This window comes from Cupressus sempervirens, chromosome 10 (genome assembly GCF_028749045.1).
Source record: "Cupressus sempervirens isolate cs-2001-9-10 chromosome 10, ASM2874904v1, whole genome shotgun sequence".
Taxonomy (NCBI): Eukaryota; Viridiplantae; Streptophyta; class Pinopsida; order Cupressales; family Cupressaceae; genus Cupressus; species Cupressus sempervirens.
In genome coordinates, this window is record NC_143127.1 from 364,164,325 (window position 1) to 364,180,649 (window position 16,325).

The following is a 16,325-nucleotide window of genomic DNA, read 5'->3' on the forward strand; positions in this document are numbered from 1 at the left end:
AAACTAAAGTCACATTGATTTCTATTTAGGTTTACAACAGTACATAAATTTTGAAATGAATTTACATTTGATTATGTACAGATTTTCACAATCAAAATTTACAGTGCTCAACAATTGAAGTGTACAACATTAAAACCAACAATTAGCTATCGTGCAGAGGTAACCGCTTCTTTGAAAAAATATTAGCCACTGAAGGTGGAAGCCAAGGAGCATTACCAGAATTTTGAGGATCTTGTCTTGTAGTTTGGACATCCAAAGACCGTTGACTATTCTGTTTTATCTTTCTTTTTGCTTTGGAACCAATATGACCCACAAGCATTCCAAGTTTCAAAACACTCAAAAGACCCAAAGTAACAATCAAAGGCCGCACTGCCCAGTGCACAGATTCGAGATGATGATATTTTTTCACTATGCCAACACAGTCCTTGAGTTTTACAAGCTCTACCTCTGCTGGATCTGCCAAGCAAGGCACATTTCCAAAGAGACGGCCTGGAAACTTCACCATTAGACACCCATTTGGAAAAATCCATGCAATCCTGCCCATGTCCCAGCCATTTTTTTTGTGAGGCCACTTGAATCTCGGAGAGGCTATACCAGGTTTAATTCTCACAAATTCTCCAACAGCAAATGACTCAGACATCTGAAGTTCAGAACAATGTCCTGTCCAAAGTGTCTCAAGCCCTAGAAAAGCCACTTCAACTTTCCCATCACGGCTTATTGAGTGTAAAACACCAACAGGAGATTGTTTTTCCCCAGATCCTGAATTCTGCAGATGCGATCCATGTAACCGAACCCAGTCTCCTGCACCGAAGCCTAAAGATACTCTCTCCAGATGACTGGAATGGATCCTCATAGGGTCGTGCAAGCCATGCACCCTTACAAGCACATACATATCACTATCCATTCCAACTATTGTCCCCTCCACAATACTCATGTCCTTTGGGTTTATCATACTGGCAATCTTTCTTGACCTCACATAATCCCCAACTTGAAGCCTGTCCTTCAAAAATAGCCAGTTGCAGTTCTGAACATCATTCCCTTTCAATTCGCTCTTGTCTCTAGCACAAATCCATCCACTGTCTCCAAATATTGCATTGGGGCTGTTCAAATTAATAAAAACAAGGTATAAAAAGGCAGCTAATCTAGTAAAGTTATGCAACAGTATTACAAAGCAGCTGGAAGGATGCATGCACTATTCATGCAACTGTATATTCTGATTATTAGTCATTGGGCCAAATGTAAAAAATAATCATCCAACTTAAGTAAAATGTTCATAGCGTGTACTAGTATACAAAGGATTAGCTTTAAAAGTTTAAAAACATGTTTCATATCTATGTAATTGTATACAGAATTAGCATATCACTTTAAAAAGAGATTAAATATGCTATGAAATATCATAGTAGATTACTAGATAGTATTCACAAACAGAAAAACATCAATAACCCAAGTCAGCATTTTCTATGTAGGTCAAAAAGGACACTTTCAATGCATGCACTCTAACTTTGGAGAGTTTGCGACTGAAAAGATTATATATAGGTAAATGGTTTGTAGACCTCATCAGATTATAGCCCCACTGAATATGCTCTTGCACCCAGTAGTGCAATGGGTGTGTTTAGGATCCCCTCCAGACTTGAGTTGCAATTTCCATGCATGTGGGTGAGTCTAGACTCTAGCCAGTACAGCTCCCAAAAGAAAAGAAAACAGGCACAGGTGTCCAATACTTCCCTTTCCTATCCAGATATATGCACTCATGCATTGGCTACTGGGTACAGATACAACACTCCTTGATACAGAACGACTGTATCCAGAAGTGTTCATATATGAGCCCATATTTGGGCTGTCTACAAATGCCTCTATACAATACCACAGTGTGATTCCATATCTAGTTTAGGGTTCTAAAAAGCATTCAAAGATTGCAAAAGAAATAAAATGTTAAATGTAAATTGTCCACACTTACCTCCTTACCTAGTAATACCCAAGAAATAAAATGTTAAATGTAAATTGTCCACACCTACCTCTTTACCTAGTAACACCTACATAACTGAAAACAAATATACATCAACAAGCTAAGCATTAGAATAAAAGTTGAAGGTAACACTGTTAATATAGTAATATGTAAGTTACAAGACATTTCTCCCGCTCAAATGCCTGCAAATCTATAATATCCCCATTTTTAGCAGGTTCCTACAATTGGCCAAGTCAGTTCACCATACTGACCCTCGTGAGCTGACAGAGCTTTGGGGGTCTCAATTATGGATTTACTATTTTTAGTAAGTCTATTTTAGTAGTTGCTACTTTTGGCAGTTGGTCGTCACCTACAGTTAATCAGGTTAAGAATTGCATGAGCTCTTATTTATTTATTATTCATTGAGTTGCATTATTATAATAATGACTTTAAGAGATATTTCTAAAAAACAAGTTGGAAAGTTTCTAGTGTTGATTCTTTTGGGAAACTTCCACAACTTCTGAAGTGGAGTTTTATGGAAACTTCTGCCAACGAATGTTTATAAATGAGAGCTCATTTCATTGGGAAAGACATGCATTGATTATATATTTGACTTTGTGGCTTTATGGCTTCTTCCTGGGTTCTTAACTGTATGCCCTTGCTGATGTATAAGAGTCTCTAAAGTTTCTGATGTTTGAAGTCACTATTGATGTACAGTGATTTCACTATCTAAATCTCCTATCTATGTTTCCTATGTCTGGGAGATTTTTCTAGTAATTTCATTGCAAATTGTGTTGTTATAAACAATTTGCTGTCTCCTTACTGTATTACTGTGGCTTGGAGATTCTGAAGGTGAATAATTCCTGAGTTGTGATGATCTACGATTTCTTGCTGAGGGTCCACATAATTCAGTTGTGGTCGAATTGGCTATGGACAGTCTACATTTCATTTAATAAGTGACAGCCGTGATTGAAAGAAAAGTCTGATTACACCATACGTGGGACGGCAATATCACACAAGCCTTCATACCACATCACAGCCTCACGTTGGAGCCGAGACAGCTGTTGGAAAAGTCAAGCTGGGGAATTGTGATTGCTCTTAGCAGCCATGTGGGGTGCTTGGAGGTCAAGTAGCAGCACCGGCCCTTGCAAGTATTTACACCCAGCTATATTCATCACCACGAATGGCCAGGGTTAGTTGTTCTCTGTGGTTGGGTAATGGCAGCAAGGACACCTTGTGAGCAATAGGAAGGTGATACGGTTTGACATCCGGCAGTTCCGGTTCAGGTGCCATTTTAATTATTAATGTCTAATGTATAATTTTTCCAAAAGGGTGTGAAGATAATCTATCCAGCTCGTCTGATTTTAATATAATCATTTCAAATTTCATGAAATTGTTAATTCATTTTCTACAAAGGATAATACCAAAAGATTGAAAACTTTTAGAATTGCAAAGTCATTTCATATTTGAGGCCTTCCCATATTCAAAAGGGTCAAAACGTACATATCCTAAAATCTGGAAGAGAAACACAAAAAACAAAACATTTCTCATTTTCAATCGGCAAATAGGTATAAGACCAGAAGGGGTTTTTACAAAATCCTAATATGTGTGGTTTGAATGGTGCTAATGAGAATGCATAAGTAGTAGTAAGGGTGACTAATTAGAACAGAATGCAAGGAAAATGTGTGTGTCCCTAGCTATCGGGTCTGAACAATCTGAAAGTGCCAATCATTCCTAGCAAGTGGTGAAATAATGGGGGTGCACAATATATTCCTATGTTCCATGGCATTTTAAGAACGGGAATAGGGGATGGCAATATATATGTATGTGAATTTTTCAAAATGTAATAGCGTATTATATTTTTAATGGTTTTTAACTTTTTAATCAGAAAATGTCTTGTCTGAGACATAAAATAAGCCTTCAAACTCAACACTTCAGATGCATGCATGAAACATAGATTCAAATTAATGCCAGCTTAGAACCATTGGTTAATGTCAAAGCCCACAGATTTGTTTCTACTATGCCGTCTTAAGAAAAAAATAGAATTGTGTTGGTTTTTTTTCGTTTTGTCCCATAATGTAGCATTTCTGAATGATTGCTTACAGAAAAATATCTCTTAATGAGTAAAATGTTCAGAGTTCCATAAGAAGTTCAGAGAGTGATCCATATTTGAGATTCACGAATTTGGGTCCTCAGAAAAGTTAACCCAAAATAAAATGTTTACAGGTTGTCAAACTTGTTCCAAAGCAGTTTGCACGTGCAACTTTTAAGGACAAGTATTTTTATGTTTTTGAATACTGGAAGTGTTCCCTGCTGTTTGATGATGGCCAGCAATGCAGGGATGGATAGCTGTTTCCAAATGGAAGGGGACATCCTGCCATTTCGACCAATTTCTGCTAATTGAGTATGGGAGGGGAACATTCCCTTTGCGTTCTGCCATCCTGGAAATGTCCAGGGGATGGGGTTTGGGGACAAGGAATGCATCCCCATTTAACCTTGGATATTTCTAATGAATTTGGCAAATTAAAGCTTGCTGAGGTTCCTTCCAAAAGAAGATCAGAAGAAGATTGACAGAAAAGAAGGTGATTGCAGCAGCATGGAAAAATGAGAAAGTTCAGTAGGTATCTTAAATATAGCAGATGAACATTATCTCCTGTTTTGGTGAGCCTTCAATTCTTTGACTTTCTTTGGGTCAGGAAGTACTAAATGAGGAGCACAGATTTTCTAGGTGAGGCTTTAATATGTAGACTTAAATTTTCAGGCAGTTAATATTAATTAGAATCAAATGATTCAATACATTAGGGCTCCTTATAAAGTCTCAATCCATTGGCCTACAACATACTCTATTATTAAAAAAGGAGATCTATGAATTACAAGATGAAAAGACAGTAGACGAAGTAAAATAAAAAATAGAAGCATAATGAAGTATGGAAATACTTGATGTCAATAATTTAATTTATTGATTACATATTTCTTTAGTTATTATGCAGACGTGTTCTTGCTCCCCCTGCTATTGAGAATTGAAGCTGATTTACAGGGGGAGAAATGTTATGTGATATTTTCCCTAGGAGAAGATAAGTATAAAATATACATTTAGAACTAAAAGGAATCTAAAAATAAAGCATATTATGATCCTTTCATTAAAAGCGGAATTGAAAAGGAGTAGATTTAAAAACCCTTTCAGAAGCTAGAGGACTAATTATTATTTAAATAATTCTTAGAAGGAAACTCTTGTAAAAGGTTGTGACAGTTTGGAGACCGAATCTTAATATGCAATATGAAGCATTCATGTAAAAAGGTTGTGACAGTTTGGACACCGAATCTTAAAATGTGATATGAGGCATTCAAGTGACACTTCAAAAGGGGGCATGGAGATCACTCAAAGAAGAATAAGAATGGCTTATGGGCTTGGAGAAGGGGGCACATAGAGTGTGTCCAACTTGGGTTTCAAAGTACACCTAGGATTTTTTTGATTAAGGTTGTTCTGCATGTTGATATAATGCTCTTGAACATGCTGTGTTGATGCTTGGGAAGCATTTGCATTAGTTTTGAATAAGAACTGGTTCCTCCTAGATGTGCCATTGCTGTGACGATCAAGACCACTGAGCCATGTTAGAGTGGAATGACCATTCCAAGTGCTCAAGATATAGATTAGCATCAGAAACCCTTAATGTTGAAAGATAGTCAGAATATTTTATATATGATTAAATGATTAAATTATATGGCTATATTATTCCATTGCCATGTTAATTATTTAATCTAGAACTCTTATCAGTTAATTAAATATTTTAGTTTAAGTTGATTATTTACATCTATTTTGACAATATTGCATCCTATGAATGATCTCAACTCTAATATTTGATATGGCAGATCCGATGCTAATATTTAATTAATTCTTGGAGAAAAAGCCATTACAAGCCCCTTCCCAAGTCTCTCAAATGGCTTGTTGCTCAACATGTTCCAACCTCAAAGGAGAATGAACAACAAAGAAGAAAACAAAGAAATAAGTAGTTGCAAGGGAATATGTGATCTGCTTACGTCTCTCACAACTGCCTATTGCATCACCTCAACTTCTCATAGTGATTACTACCTGCAAAAGGAAGGCGGTTCCAAATATATACTCCTATCTACAAACAAGAGGCCCAATCACCCTAGTTGGATGATCATCACTCATATGACATCTCCAAAAGTTGCCTCCCACATTCCATATCTCAATGCTTTTAAATAAATAAATGAATTAATAAAAGCCCTCTTCCCATACATTTTTTATATAAAATTTAGAGGTTCGTCAAATTTTGAGGATAAATTTTACATACATGTGATAGGGCAAGATTGCACTCTAACTTGGATGTTACTAAAAGTCCACATTGTCTCCATTTCTTAGTTGCTGTGGCCATTATCATGTTGGAAGGATTTATTGATAATAGGAGCTTAATTTGAAAGGTAATGTCCCTAGCTTTTCACATTCTACATTTTTTTTAGAACTTTTCTGTTCTTGCTTATCTACGTTACTCTCAACAACTGCACTACACTTGTGCAAGAATGACATCCTCCAAGGGCAATGCACAGTCAACTCAAAAGGAACTCCACTTGAAAACATGGCATATCAAGGCCGTGTGATCACTAATATTGTGGGTTTAGTTTGATAAGAAGCCTCAATTATTTCCTACCACCTTGTGGAAATTTATGGCCAAGATGTAAATTTGTGTAATTAAATGGATAAGTACAATAGAAGATGAAAAGAAAAAGGTAGAAGAAGAGAGTGGATGAGGCCAATGGATTGATGATGAACATCCCCCATACCTTTTAGAGACTCGTTTATTGGCCAATAGATTTTCAATTCATCCATTTCAGAGGGTTCAATCTAATTTAGCTTAGTAGGATTCTTATACTTGGAGCATAACCTTTACATGAAGATACCATTACGATAATAGATAGCGTCTATTATTATCTAGTGGTTATCTATTTGTAATTTATTGTAAATATCATAATGTTTCTAATATTTAGTTAGCCCATAGTTATCTGTTAGTTTTCTATTAGCTAGAATAGAATGTTTCTATTCTTTACAATCATTTCCTAAGGAAACATCATTCATTCTTTTGTATATATTGACTTCTAGGTCTTCATTTATAATTTCTTTCAAAGTTATTTGCTATAATTTTTCAAAATTATTTCTGTGATTTTTTCTACAACCTGTCTAGGGTTTCATTTTTGAGAAATTTGTCTGTACAATCTGCATTCATCCAGGGTTTCTGAACGAATCACTATTTTTTGAAAAATCTGCTTTTGATCTTCAAACCACTTCCTTTTGCTGCGACTTAGTCTTGAACAGGACCCATTACCATGGTTTTGTTTGCAACCACAACCTTTTTTTTTGAGAAAAAGCATCATTTTTTGCAGACGCATCTTTCGGTCGTTTTCTAATTTACACGCTTGATACATCTCCATTTTGGTGACAAATCTCCAAGCTCCAGCAACGTCTGTGAAGGAACAACCTTCTTTGTGGAAAAATCGGCCACTTGCTACTTGGAATTGCCATTTTTTCTGCAATTGTTTCCTTCCATGGCCGCAACTAGGGTTTTGCTTAAAAATTCTATTTTTTTGGCTCAATTTTTTTTTTCTAAATACAAAATTTTAATGGGTTTTTCGAAAGCTCAAGTGGGTTGTCGTTAGATTATTCTAGGTGCCTCGATTTTGAGCCAGTGGATCTAGAAACCAACAACATAGTCTTTTTGGGTTTTTCAAGCTCTCTTCTAGGCACCCCTTCAATTTTTTTGTCTTCTATATTTTTGCCTCGAAGTACATGCCTTCACAGATTTTCACATTTTTCATTGAAAAACGTATTATGGCATCTCTGACTAATACTTTGCTTGAGGGAAATTCAAAATTCAATGGTTAGAATTATAGCACATGGAAACAGCAGATGGTAGCAATCCTTGAATATCAGAATACTGATTAGATTGTTTTGGGTGTTGCAAAGCGTCCAACTACAACTAGTACTGATCAGATTGTTTTGGGTGTTACAAAGCGTCTGGCTGCAACTGGTACTGATCAGGATACATGTGATCAAAATAATCGGGAAGCAACGATGCTTCTCAAATTATCTATAGCTGATCAATCAACCCCCTTAGATTCCATCCGGCAAAACAACTGCCACGATATGGGAGCATATGAAGAAACTTCATGAGACATCAGACAAAAGTAGAGCCTTCTTTCTCAAGAACACTTTGTTTTCTACTATCATGGATGAGCGAAAGTCACTCCAGAAACACTTGAATAGGACTCAGGAAATCCGTGATCAATTGCTTGCCATTGAACGCAACATGGAAGAAGAGGACATTGTGGTCATAACCCTCAAAAGTTTTCTCAAGTCCTACGAGCATTTTATCGAGACTCTCAACATCACTTCTACTGGTGTTGACATAAAGTTCACAAATCTCTGCACACTTATGCTTCAGCAAGGTCGGTTGTAACAAAAGTTCAGTAGCAATTCCAGCTCCACCTCCACCTCCACAGAGCAAGCCTTTGCTACCAAGTCATTTCAGAAGGATAAAGGCAAGTCTTAGTAGTCTTCTTAGCAGAAGTCCTCTGCTCCAGCTTCAGAAAGCTCCAGGAAAAAGAACATTCAATGCAACAATTGCCACAAATATGGTCACATGAAGGTTGAATGTCAGAAACACTTAGCTGCCCAATCTAAGCAATCAAGTTTGTAGCCCAAAGCAAATAGTGCAGAGCACATTGAGCTGACGATATTTGCCTTTTACGCCTCCATGGCTAAAAGACATGCAGATCATGTGAAGTCATTTGCCTTGTATATAGATTCAAGTACCACTCGTCATTTCACACACCGTAGAGACTGGTTCACTGACTACCAACCTTATTCAGAAACTGTTATTTTTGGTAGCGGAGAAGAGTACACGACTGTCAGCAAAGGCAACATCAGATTTAGTTAGCTGGGAAGAATCTCATTTTCCTCAATGTGTACTACGTTCTAGGGATGGAACTCAATCTACTCCCAGTCAGTCAATTGCTACGACATTCTCCACAGTTGGATGTCATCTTAAATTCACATCAGTGTACCATCACTGATAGGGTGACTCAATCTATTGTTGCAGTAGGTCTTGAGGATAATGGTCTTTTCAGACTTACTAATTCTAGTGATTCTCGGCACTTAGCTATGGCTTCTCGGCGGTCTTCTATTAGCACACTTTGGCATCAGCGATATGGGCACTTAAATGTGCATTATCTCTCATAGCTTGCTCGAGAAGAGCTTGTCCTCGATTTGCCAGAGATTTAGACTCAGCAGCTTGGAATTTGTGATGCATACTAGGCTGGGAATCAACATTGCGCACCTTTCACCAGTGGTGATTCATGGCAAGCTTCTCAGGTACTTCAACTTGTTCATGCCGATATCTACGGCCCTATGGCCACTCCTTCTGTTCTTGGGTCTAGGTAGTTTTTGTCGTTTGTTGATGATTTCAATAGAAAAATGTGGGTATATTTTCTTAAAAGGAAATTAGATGCATTTATTGTATTTCAGAAGTTCAAACCATTAGTTGAAAAATTTAGTATCACTCTCAGGTCAGACAACCGAGGGTTTTGTTCTAATGAATTCTTTAGCTTCTTGGATACTCATGACATCAAACGCCAGTTAACCACACCCCACACACCACAACATAACAGTGTAGTTGAACGTCGAAACATAACAATCACCGAGCTAGCCCAATCCATGCTCGAACACAGACATGTTCTGAAGCAGTTTTGGGCAGAAGCAATTAACACTGCAGTTTATCTTTTAAACGAGTCATCCATAGTGACAGTCAAAGGTAAGACTCCAGAAGAAGTTTGGTCAGGTCACAAGCCCAGATTCAATCACCTGAAGGCTTTTGGCTCTCTTCCTTTTGTTTAGATTTCTGATAGGTCCTACACCAAGTTCGATGCCAAGAGTCAAGAACTCATGCTTGAAGGATACAATAGTCTTCACAAAGTCTGCTGCTTGATTGACATTGAGACATCTCGTCTCCTGTACAGTGGTGATGTAATCTTTGATGAGCAACGAGGACCATTCATGCATGTTTCCCCTATTCCTGATCCAACATACCAACCTATGAAGGCTCATGATTTGGGAGTTAGACTTCCATTATGTCCACCTGATGGGAGGGCTCCAATAGCTCCTGCAGCTCCAGTTATATGAGTGATCCCTGTACATACACCTCCAACTTCTCTTGTACGATCACCCAGATTAGTAGATCCTTTACCTGAGTTTGATCCAAATTCTTCTGATGAGGAACCTGATCATAGACCATCTCCTGATACTAATGTTGGTCATTCTCCTCTCCAACCTAAGTGGTGGGATAAAACACTTGTTGATCTTCGTGATGATGAGCTCATTAATGGGAGAACCACTTAGAAAAAGAGCAAACCAATAGAGTTCATTAACTTTTCTCTCATGGCCAACAATCACAGTGTGTTTGAACCTCAAAAATATTCCATGGCTAAAGAAATTCCAAAGTGGGAACAAGCCATGACATTTGAACACCAAAGCCTGCTAAAGAATAACACCTCAATTTTTTCTAATCTTCCACTAGGGAAGAAACCTATTGGCTGCAAATGAGTTTACAAAATCAAATACAAATCTGATGGTACTTTGGATAAGTACAAAGCTCGTTTAGTTACAAAGGGCTTTTCTCAGCATCAAGACATTGAGTATAAGAAGACCTTTTCTCCTACTATAAAGATGAGCACAATCAGATTAGTCCTAGTCATAGTAGCACAATTTGGCTGGAAGGTCCATCAGATGGACGTCAAGAGTGCTTTCTTGAAGGGTGACCTCTACAAAGAAGTTTACATGACACAACCTCTAGGTTTCAAGGTTGCCAGTAAAGAACGTCATGTTCTCAGATTAGTGAAAGCTTTCTATGGCTTGAAGCAAGCCCCTCGGGCATGGTACATGAAAATTGATAAGTAACTCAATGATCAAGACTTCTAGAGTTCTTCAAACTCAAAATTTTTACATCAAGACTACTGACAGTGACATCATCCTTCTAGTTATTTATGTGGATGATTTGATCATCACTGACAGTTTGCACTCTTTGATTCACAGAATCAAACATAATTTATGCCAGTCTTTTGATCTGACAAACCTTGGGCTCATGCATTATTGCCTAGGTGTTGAGGTTTGACAACAATCTTCTAGTATATTCATCTCTCAGTCCAAATATGTCAAGGCTCTGTTAGAAAAATTTTCTATGCAAGCTTGCATGCCTGCATCTACACCCATCGAGAAAGGTCTCAAGTTATTAGCCAAGATTGATTCTCCTCTCGTTGATGATACTAAATACAGGAAACTAGCAGGCAACCTCATCTACCTCTTTGCTACTAGGTTTGATATCAACTTTGATCAACTACATCTCATGCTTTATGATAACTCCCAAGGCTGATCATTGGATGGAAGCCAAGCGTGCGCTTCGTAATGTGAAAGGCACTACAGCTCATGGACTTCTTTACTCTCGGAGTTCTAATCCTAAACTTAGTGGGTTCATAGATTCATATTGGGCAAGCTCTGTTGACGATATAAAGTCAACTTCTGGATGTGTTCAGTTTGGGATCCGGTGTCATGACATGGACCAATAAGAAGCAACAGGCAATTTCTCTCTCCTCCATAGAGGCTAAATACAGAGGGACTATTAAGGCAAGATGTGAAGTTGTTTGGCTTCGTCAGATCCTTGGGGATATGCAGATGTCACCAGCAAGACCAACCACTTCGTTTGTTGATAACAAAGGTGTTATCAAATTAGCAAAGAATCCAGTCTCCCATGAACGAACCAAGCATGTGGATGTTTATTGTCACCACATACGACAGCTGATTGAAGACGAGAAAATAGACTTGTAGTATGTTCCTACAACAGATCAGACTACAGACATTCTCACCAAGCCTCTTGGTCTTAATAAGTTTCTCTAATTCAGAGGACAGCTTGGTGTTGTAGATAGATTAACCATTAAGGGAGGGTATTACGATAATAGATAGCGTCTATTATTATCTAATGGTTATCTATTTGTAATCTATTGTAAAAATTATTTTTAGTTAGATTGTAGTTATCGGTTAGTTTTCTATTAGCTAGAATAGAATGTTTCTATTCTTTACGATCGTTTACTTAGGAACATCGTTCATTCTTTTATATATTGACCTCTTGGTCTTTGTTAATAGTTAGCAAGTATTTTACCAGTTACTTCATAATAGATGCTGCCTGGAACCAAGAGTGGCTCCATTAAGTGGGGGTGGTTGCTATAAATTTTTGGTATTACAATAACATACCACTCAAATGTGGCAAAAATCCCATGGTAAATGCATTCAGCATTGTCAAAAAAGGATTTAAGGCTCCAACTCCTTATTTCAATGGCCTTTGAGAGAGGAAAACATAAAAATACACCAAGGATAGTAGAAGAACAAAAAACATGTGTGCAAAAATGACTACAATATTTGATGAGATGAATGGTTCTCATAGTATGGTAAGCAGATTTCAAACTAACAAACTTTCTAGTGGCACATTGGTGTGCTTAAAGTCTATAAAATGAAGAATGTAGACTGTGTAACTTGTTCTAGTTAATGATCCTAGAAATGGATGCTGAAAATGTTGTCCAAGTTATGACTAGCAACACAATAGCACATGTAAAAGAAAAGAGACTTCTTCTAGAGGGGCATTCCACTAATTTTGGAGCTCGTGTTGTTGGATGCACCCATAACATGCTTGGAGGCATTGGAAAATTGAGTGGTAAAAGTGTGTTTTATTGTCACTACATACGACAGCTAGTTGAAGACAGGATAATAGACTTGCAGTGTGTTCCTACAACAGATTAGACATTCTCACCAAGCCTCTTGGTTGTGATAAGTTAGTCTAATTCAGAGGACGACTTGGTGGTGTAGATAGATTAAGGGAGGGTAGTGTCTATTATTATCTAATGGTTATTTATTTGTAATCTATTGTAAATATTAGAATATTTCTAATTTTTACTTACCCTATAGTTATCTGTTAGTTTTCTATTAGCTAAAATAGAATGTTTCTATTCTTTACGATCGTTTACTTAGGAAACATCATTCATTCTTTTATATATTGACCTCTCGGTCTTTGTTAATATCTAGTAAGTATTTTACCAGTTACTTCATAATAGATGTTACCTGGAACCAAGAGAAGTGCAATTAAGTTGGGGTGGTTGCTATAAAGTTTTGGTATTACAATAACATACTACTCACATGTGGCAAAAATCCCATGGTAAATGCATTCAGCATTGTCAAAAAAGGATTTAACACTCCAAATCCTTATTTCAATGGCCCTTGAGAGAGGAAACCATAAAAGTAAACGAAGGATAGTAGAAGAACAAAAAACGTGTTCAAAAACGACTACAATATTTGATGAGATGAACAGTTCTCATAGTATGGGTAAGCAGATGACAAGATTTCAAACTAACAAACTTTCTAGTGGCACATCGGTGTGCTTAAAGTCTATAAAATGAAGAATGTAGACTATGTAACTTGTTCTAGTTAATGATGCTAGAAATGGACACTAAAAATGTTGTCCAAGTTATGACTAGCAACACAATAGCATATGTAAGAGAAAAAAAACTTCTTCTAGAGGGGCATTACACTAATTTTGGAGCTCTTGTGTTGTTGGATGCACCAATAACATGCTTGAAGGCTTTGGAAAATTGAGTGGTAGAGTGTGTTTAAATATGCGTAGGTGGTTAGAAAATTCACCTCAAAAAGAAGCTTCTACAAAAGAGAGACAAAAGCTACCCCAAGCTTAATCACATTCCAAAGCACTGTAGAAACACTATTATTCCTTATGTTTGTGAGCATTCATGATGATAGTCTTTTATAATTTGTTCAAAACTTGAGAAAATAGAATATCCTTAAAGTGAATTCCAAAAAAACTTGTGGAATTTTTTTTCGATTAGTAATTTCAAAATTTATTGATATAATAAAGGAATTGCATAGCCATTGAGAATGACAGATTTGAACCTTGAACTGCAAAAACAGAACTCAAAACACCGCTCTATACAAGCCTACAATCTACCAACCAAACTCATTAGACAGACGAAAGACCCCCATACAACCATTAGCCCATACTACCAATATTGGGCAACCATAGGACAAACAACAACACCAAATCTTCACCCAAACCACCTAGACCCCTCCTCCTTGGAGAAGTTGAGGAATAAATCCCCAACCACACGACCACCAAGACCCTCGACGCCATTGGCACCAGTTTGAGTACCATGCCTTCAAACAATATGTTTTGGGGGAATTTGGCATCATGGATCAGGGACTCCATCAACTTGAGGCACAATAAACTTTACGGGGGTCGATTTCACCGACCGCGTTAAACCATCCACTAGCTCCTACTTCACCACCTCTTGTTTTTGCAGAATAACCAGCAAGTCACGCAATCCTTTCCCAACATCCACCAAGTGTATCTCCATTGGGTGGGAAGAAGACCAAACCCCGAGTGACTGCAGATTCCCATCACCGCCACTAATAAGATGCCATATAGGCCAAAGACCAAACCCCGAGTGGCTACAGATTCCCATCACTGCCACCAATGAGACACCATAGGCCACGACCCATACATATGCCCACCTCCAATTCCATCCTCGCCATAATCTCTGTCAAACAACTAGCCCACTTGGGCTCTGAACAGGCCCTACAGACTTGCAACACCTCGTCCTTTGGGGAACCCACCAACAAAGCCAAAGCCAAAAACAGTGAGGAAATATATCCAAGCTGGTCTGGGGCCTCAAATCATTTAGAAACTCCTGCCCAAACAATAGATAGACATCCTCCTAGAACTCCACATAATCAAACTTGAAAACATTTTTTATTTGGTGCACTGAGATTTCTAAACCTTGGAAGTTGGCCTCCATGGAAGTTTCGCTCAAGTTGAACAACAACAGACACTGGGGCAAAGAAAAATGCATCTTGTTGCGGCCAACAGTCCATTTAAGTGTCATTTAAACTCCGAAAAGCGCACCCTATTATCTAACATGACAAAAGCGACATCATGGTAGATACGGGCCAGAGCAATAAAACCCAAAAATGAGCTAACCCTTCAACGACACCCCCATATACTTAAATGCAACTAAAACATCACATCCATCACCCGTCCACCTCCAGATTCATAACATTGCTAAGTTGCACTTCATTCGACAAGAAATGAAGTGATGTCATTTCCTATCATGGGTCTTTCCCCAAACCCCAAAGACCGGAAATCTTCAAACACTTCAAATTTGTCTTCCAATGAGCCCAACAACCCAACATTAGATAATTTATCTACCACTAAATTTGCTTCCCTAAGGACACAAGTAACTCGGAAATCTACAAAATCTCCCACCAAATTTCAAATCCTTCTGATATGCCAATTGAGATACCATGTCCATCTCTCCTTTAACAATTCCACTCAGCACAAGTTGTGAATCGCCTTCAAAGATAAGTCTTCGCACTCATAATTCTTTGGCCATGAATATTGTTCCAATTGCTGCCATACATTCTGCTTCATTGTTTCCCATTGACTATCCTTTGAGCTCCAATAGCTAAGATGTTCCCTTGGATGTCATGTACTACAAATTCGATCCCTGACAGTCTCGAGTTATCTTTGGATGCTCCATCAAAGTTAATCTTGATCCACCCTTCCTCTAGAGGTGACCACTGTCCTACCACTAACCGGTTGTTGCAGTTTATCCTTCGAAGGCCCATTAATAGCCCTATACTTAACCAAGGGCCAATTGTATTGTACCATTGAATCAAACCAATTGAAAGGGACTTTTAGCATATTAATATAAGATGCAACATTCGTCTCCAATCTCACCAAGAACCGTTCCACAAATTCAACCTTGTCTTGAAATACACCCCTGGTGTGTTCCTTCCAAATTTCCCACAAAGTAGTCAATAGCAAAATTTCCCAAATTGAAGAAAAGGACGATGAGCCCTTCTAAGTGTATCATGCTTCCAACCAACCCTTCAATTACACGGAAGGGGATAACTCCAATTTAGTTTATGTAACCCAAACTGCCAAGCTTGTTGGGAGAAATCACATATCGTGAATAGATGGTCCAGTGTTTCCTCTACCTTGTTACACAAAACACATCTAAACAGCCTAGCAAACCCCAACCTCATTAGCCTATCCCCCATTAAAGTTTTCCCATTACCAACCAGCCATGAAAAAGCACCTGCCTTAGTGAGACAAAATTTATTCCAACATATTTTGTATTCGCACTCAACCTTTTTGTACTCATTGTTTAGCAATGAATACCCAATTTTGATAGAATACTAACTGCACTTTTCCCTACACCAGATGACTTCATTTGATCCCTTGAACCAATGTCCTTT

The 16,325-nt window shown here is 37.9% G+C and overlaps 1 protein-coding gene across 4 annotated transcripts in view; it reads right to left on the bottom strand.

Annotated features, from left to right (window-relative positions):
- Nucleotides 1–16,325, bottom strand: part of LOC149534164 (protein KINASE OF THE OUTER CHLOROPLAST MEMBRANE 1-like) — a 117,353-nt gene that overhangs the window by 1,062 nt on the left and 99,966 nt on the right. For all 4 annotated transcript variants that reach the window (XR_016358004.1, XR_016358005.1, XM_089807201.1 and 1 more), the window contains exon 6: nt 217–1,100. Coding sequence is in view for 2 of the 4 variants with exons in the window: in XM_089807201.1 (XP_089663327.1) it covers nt 217–1,100 (884 nt within the window). In the remaining 2 variants the exon portion in view is untranslated. The remainder of the gene's footprint in view (nt 1–216; nt 1,101–16,325) is intronic.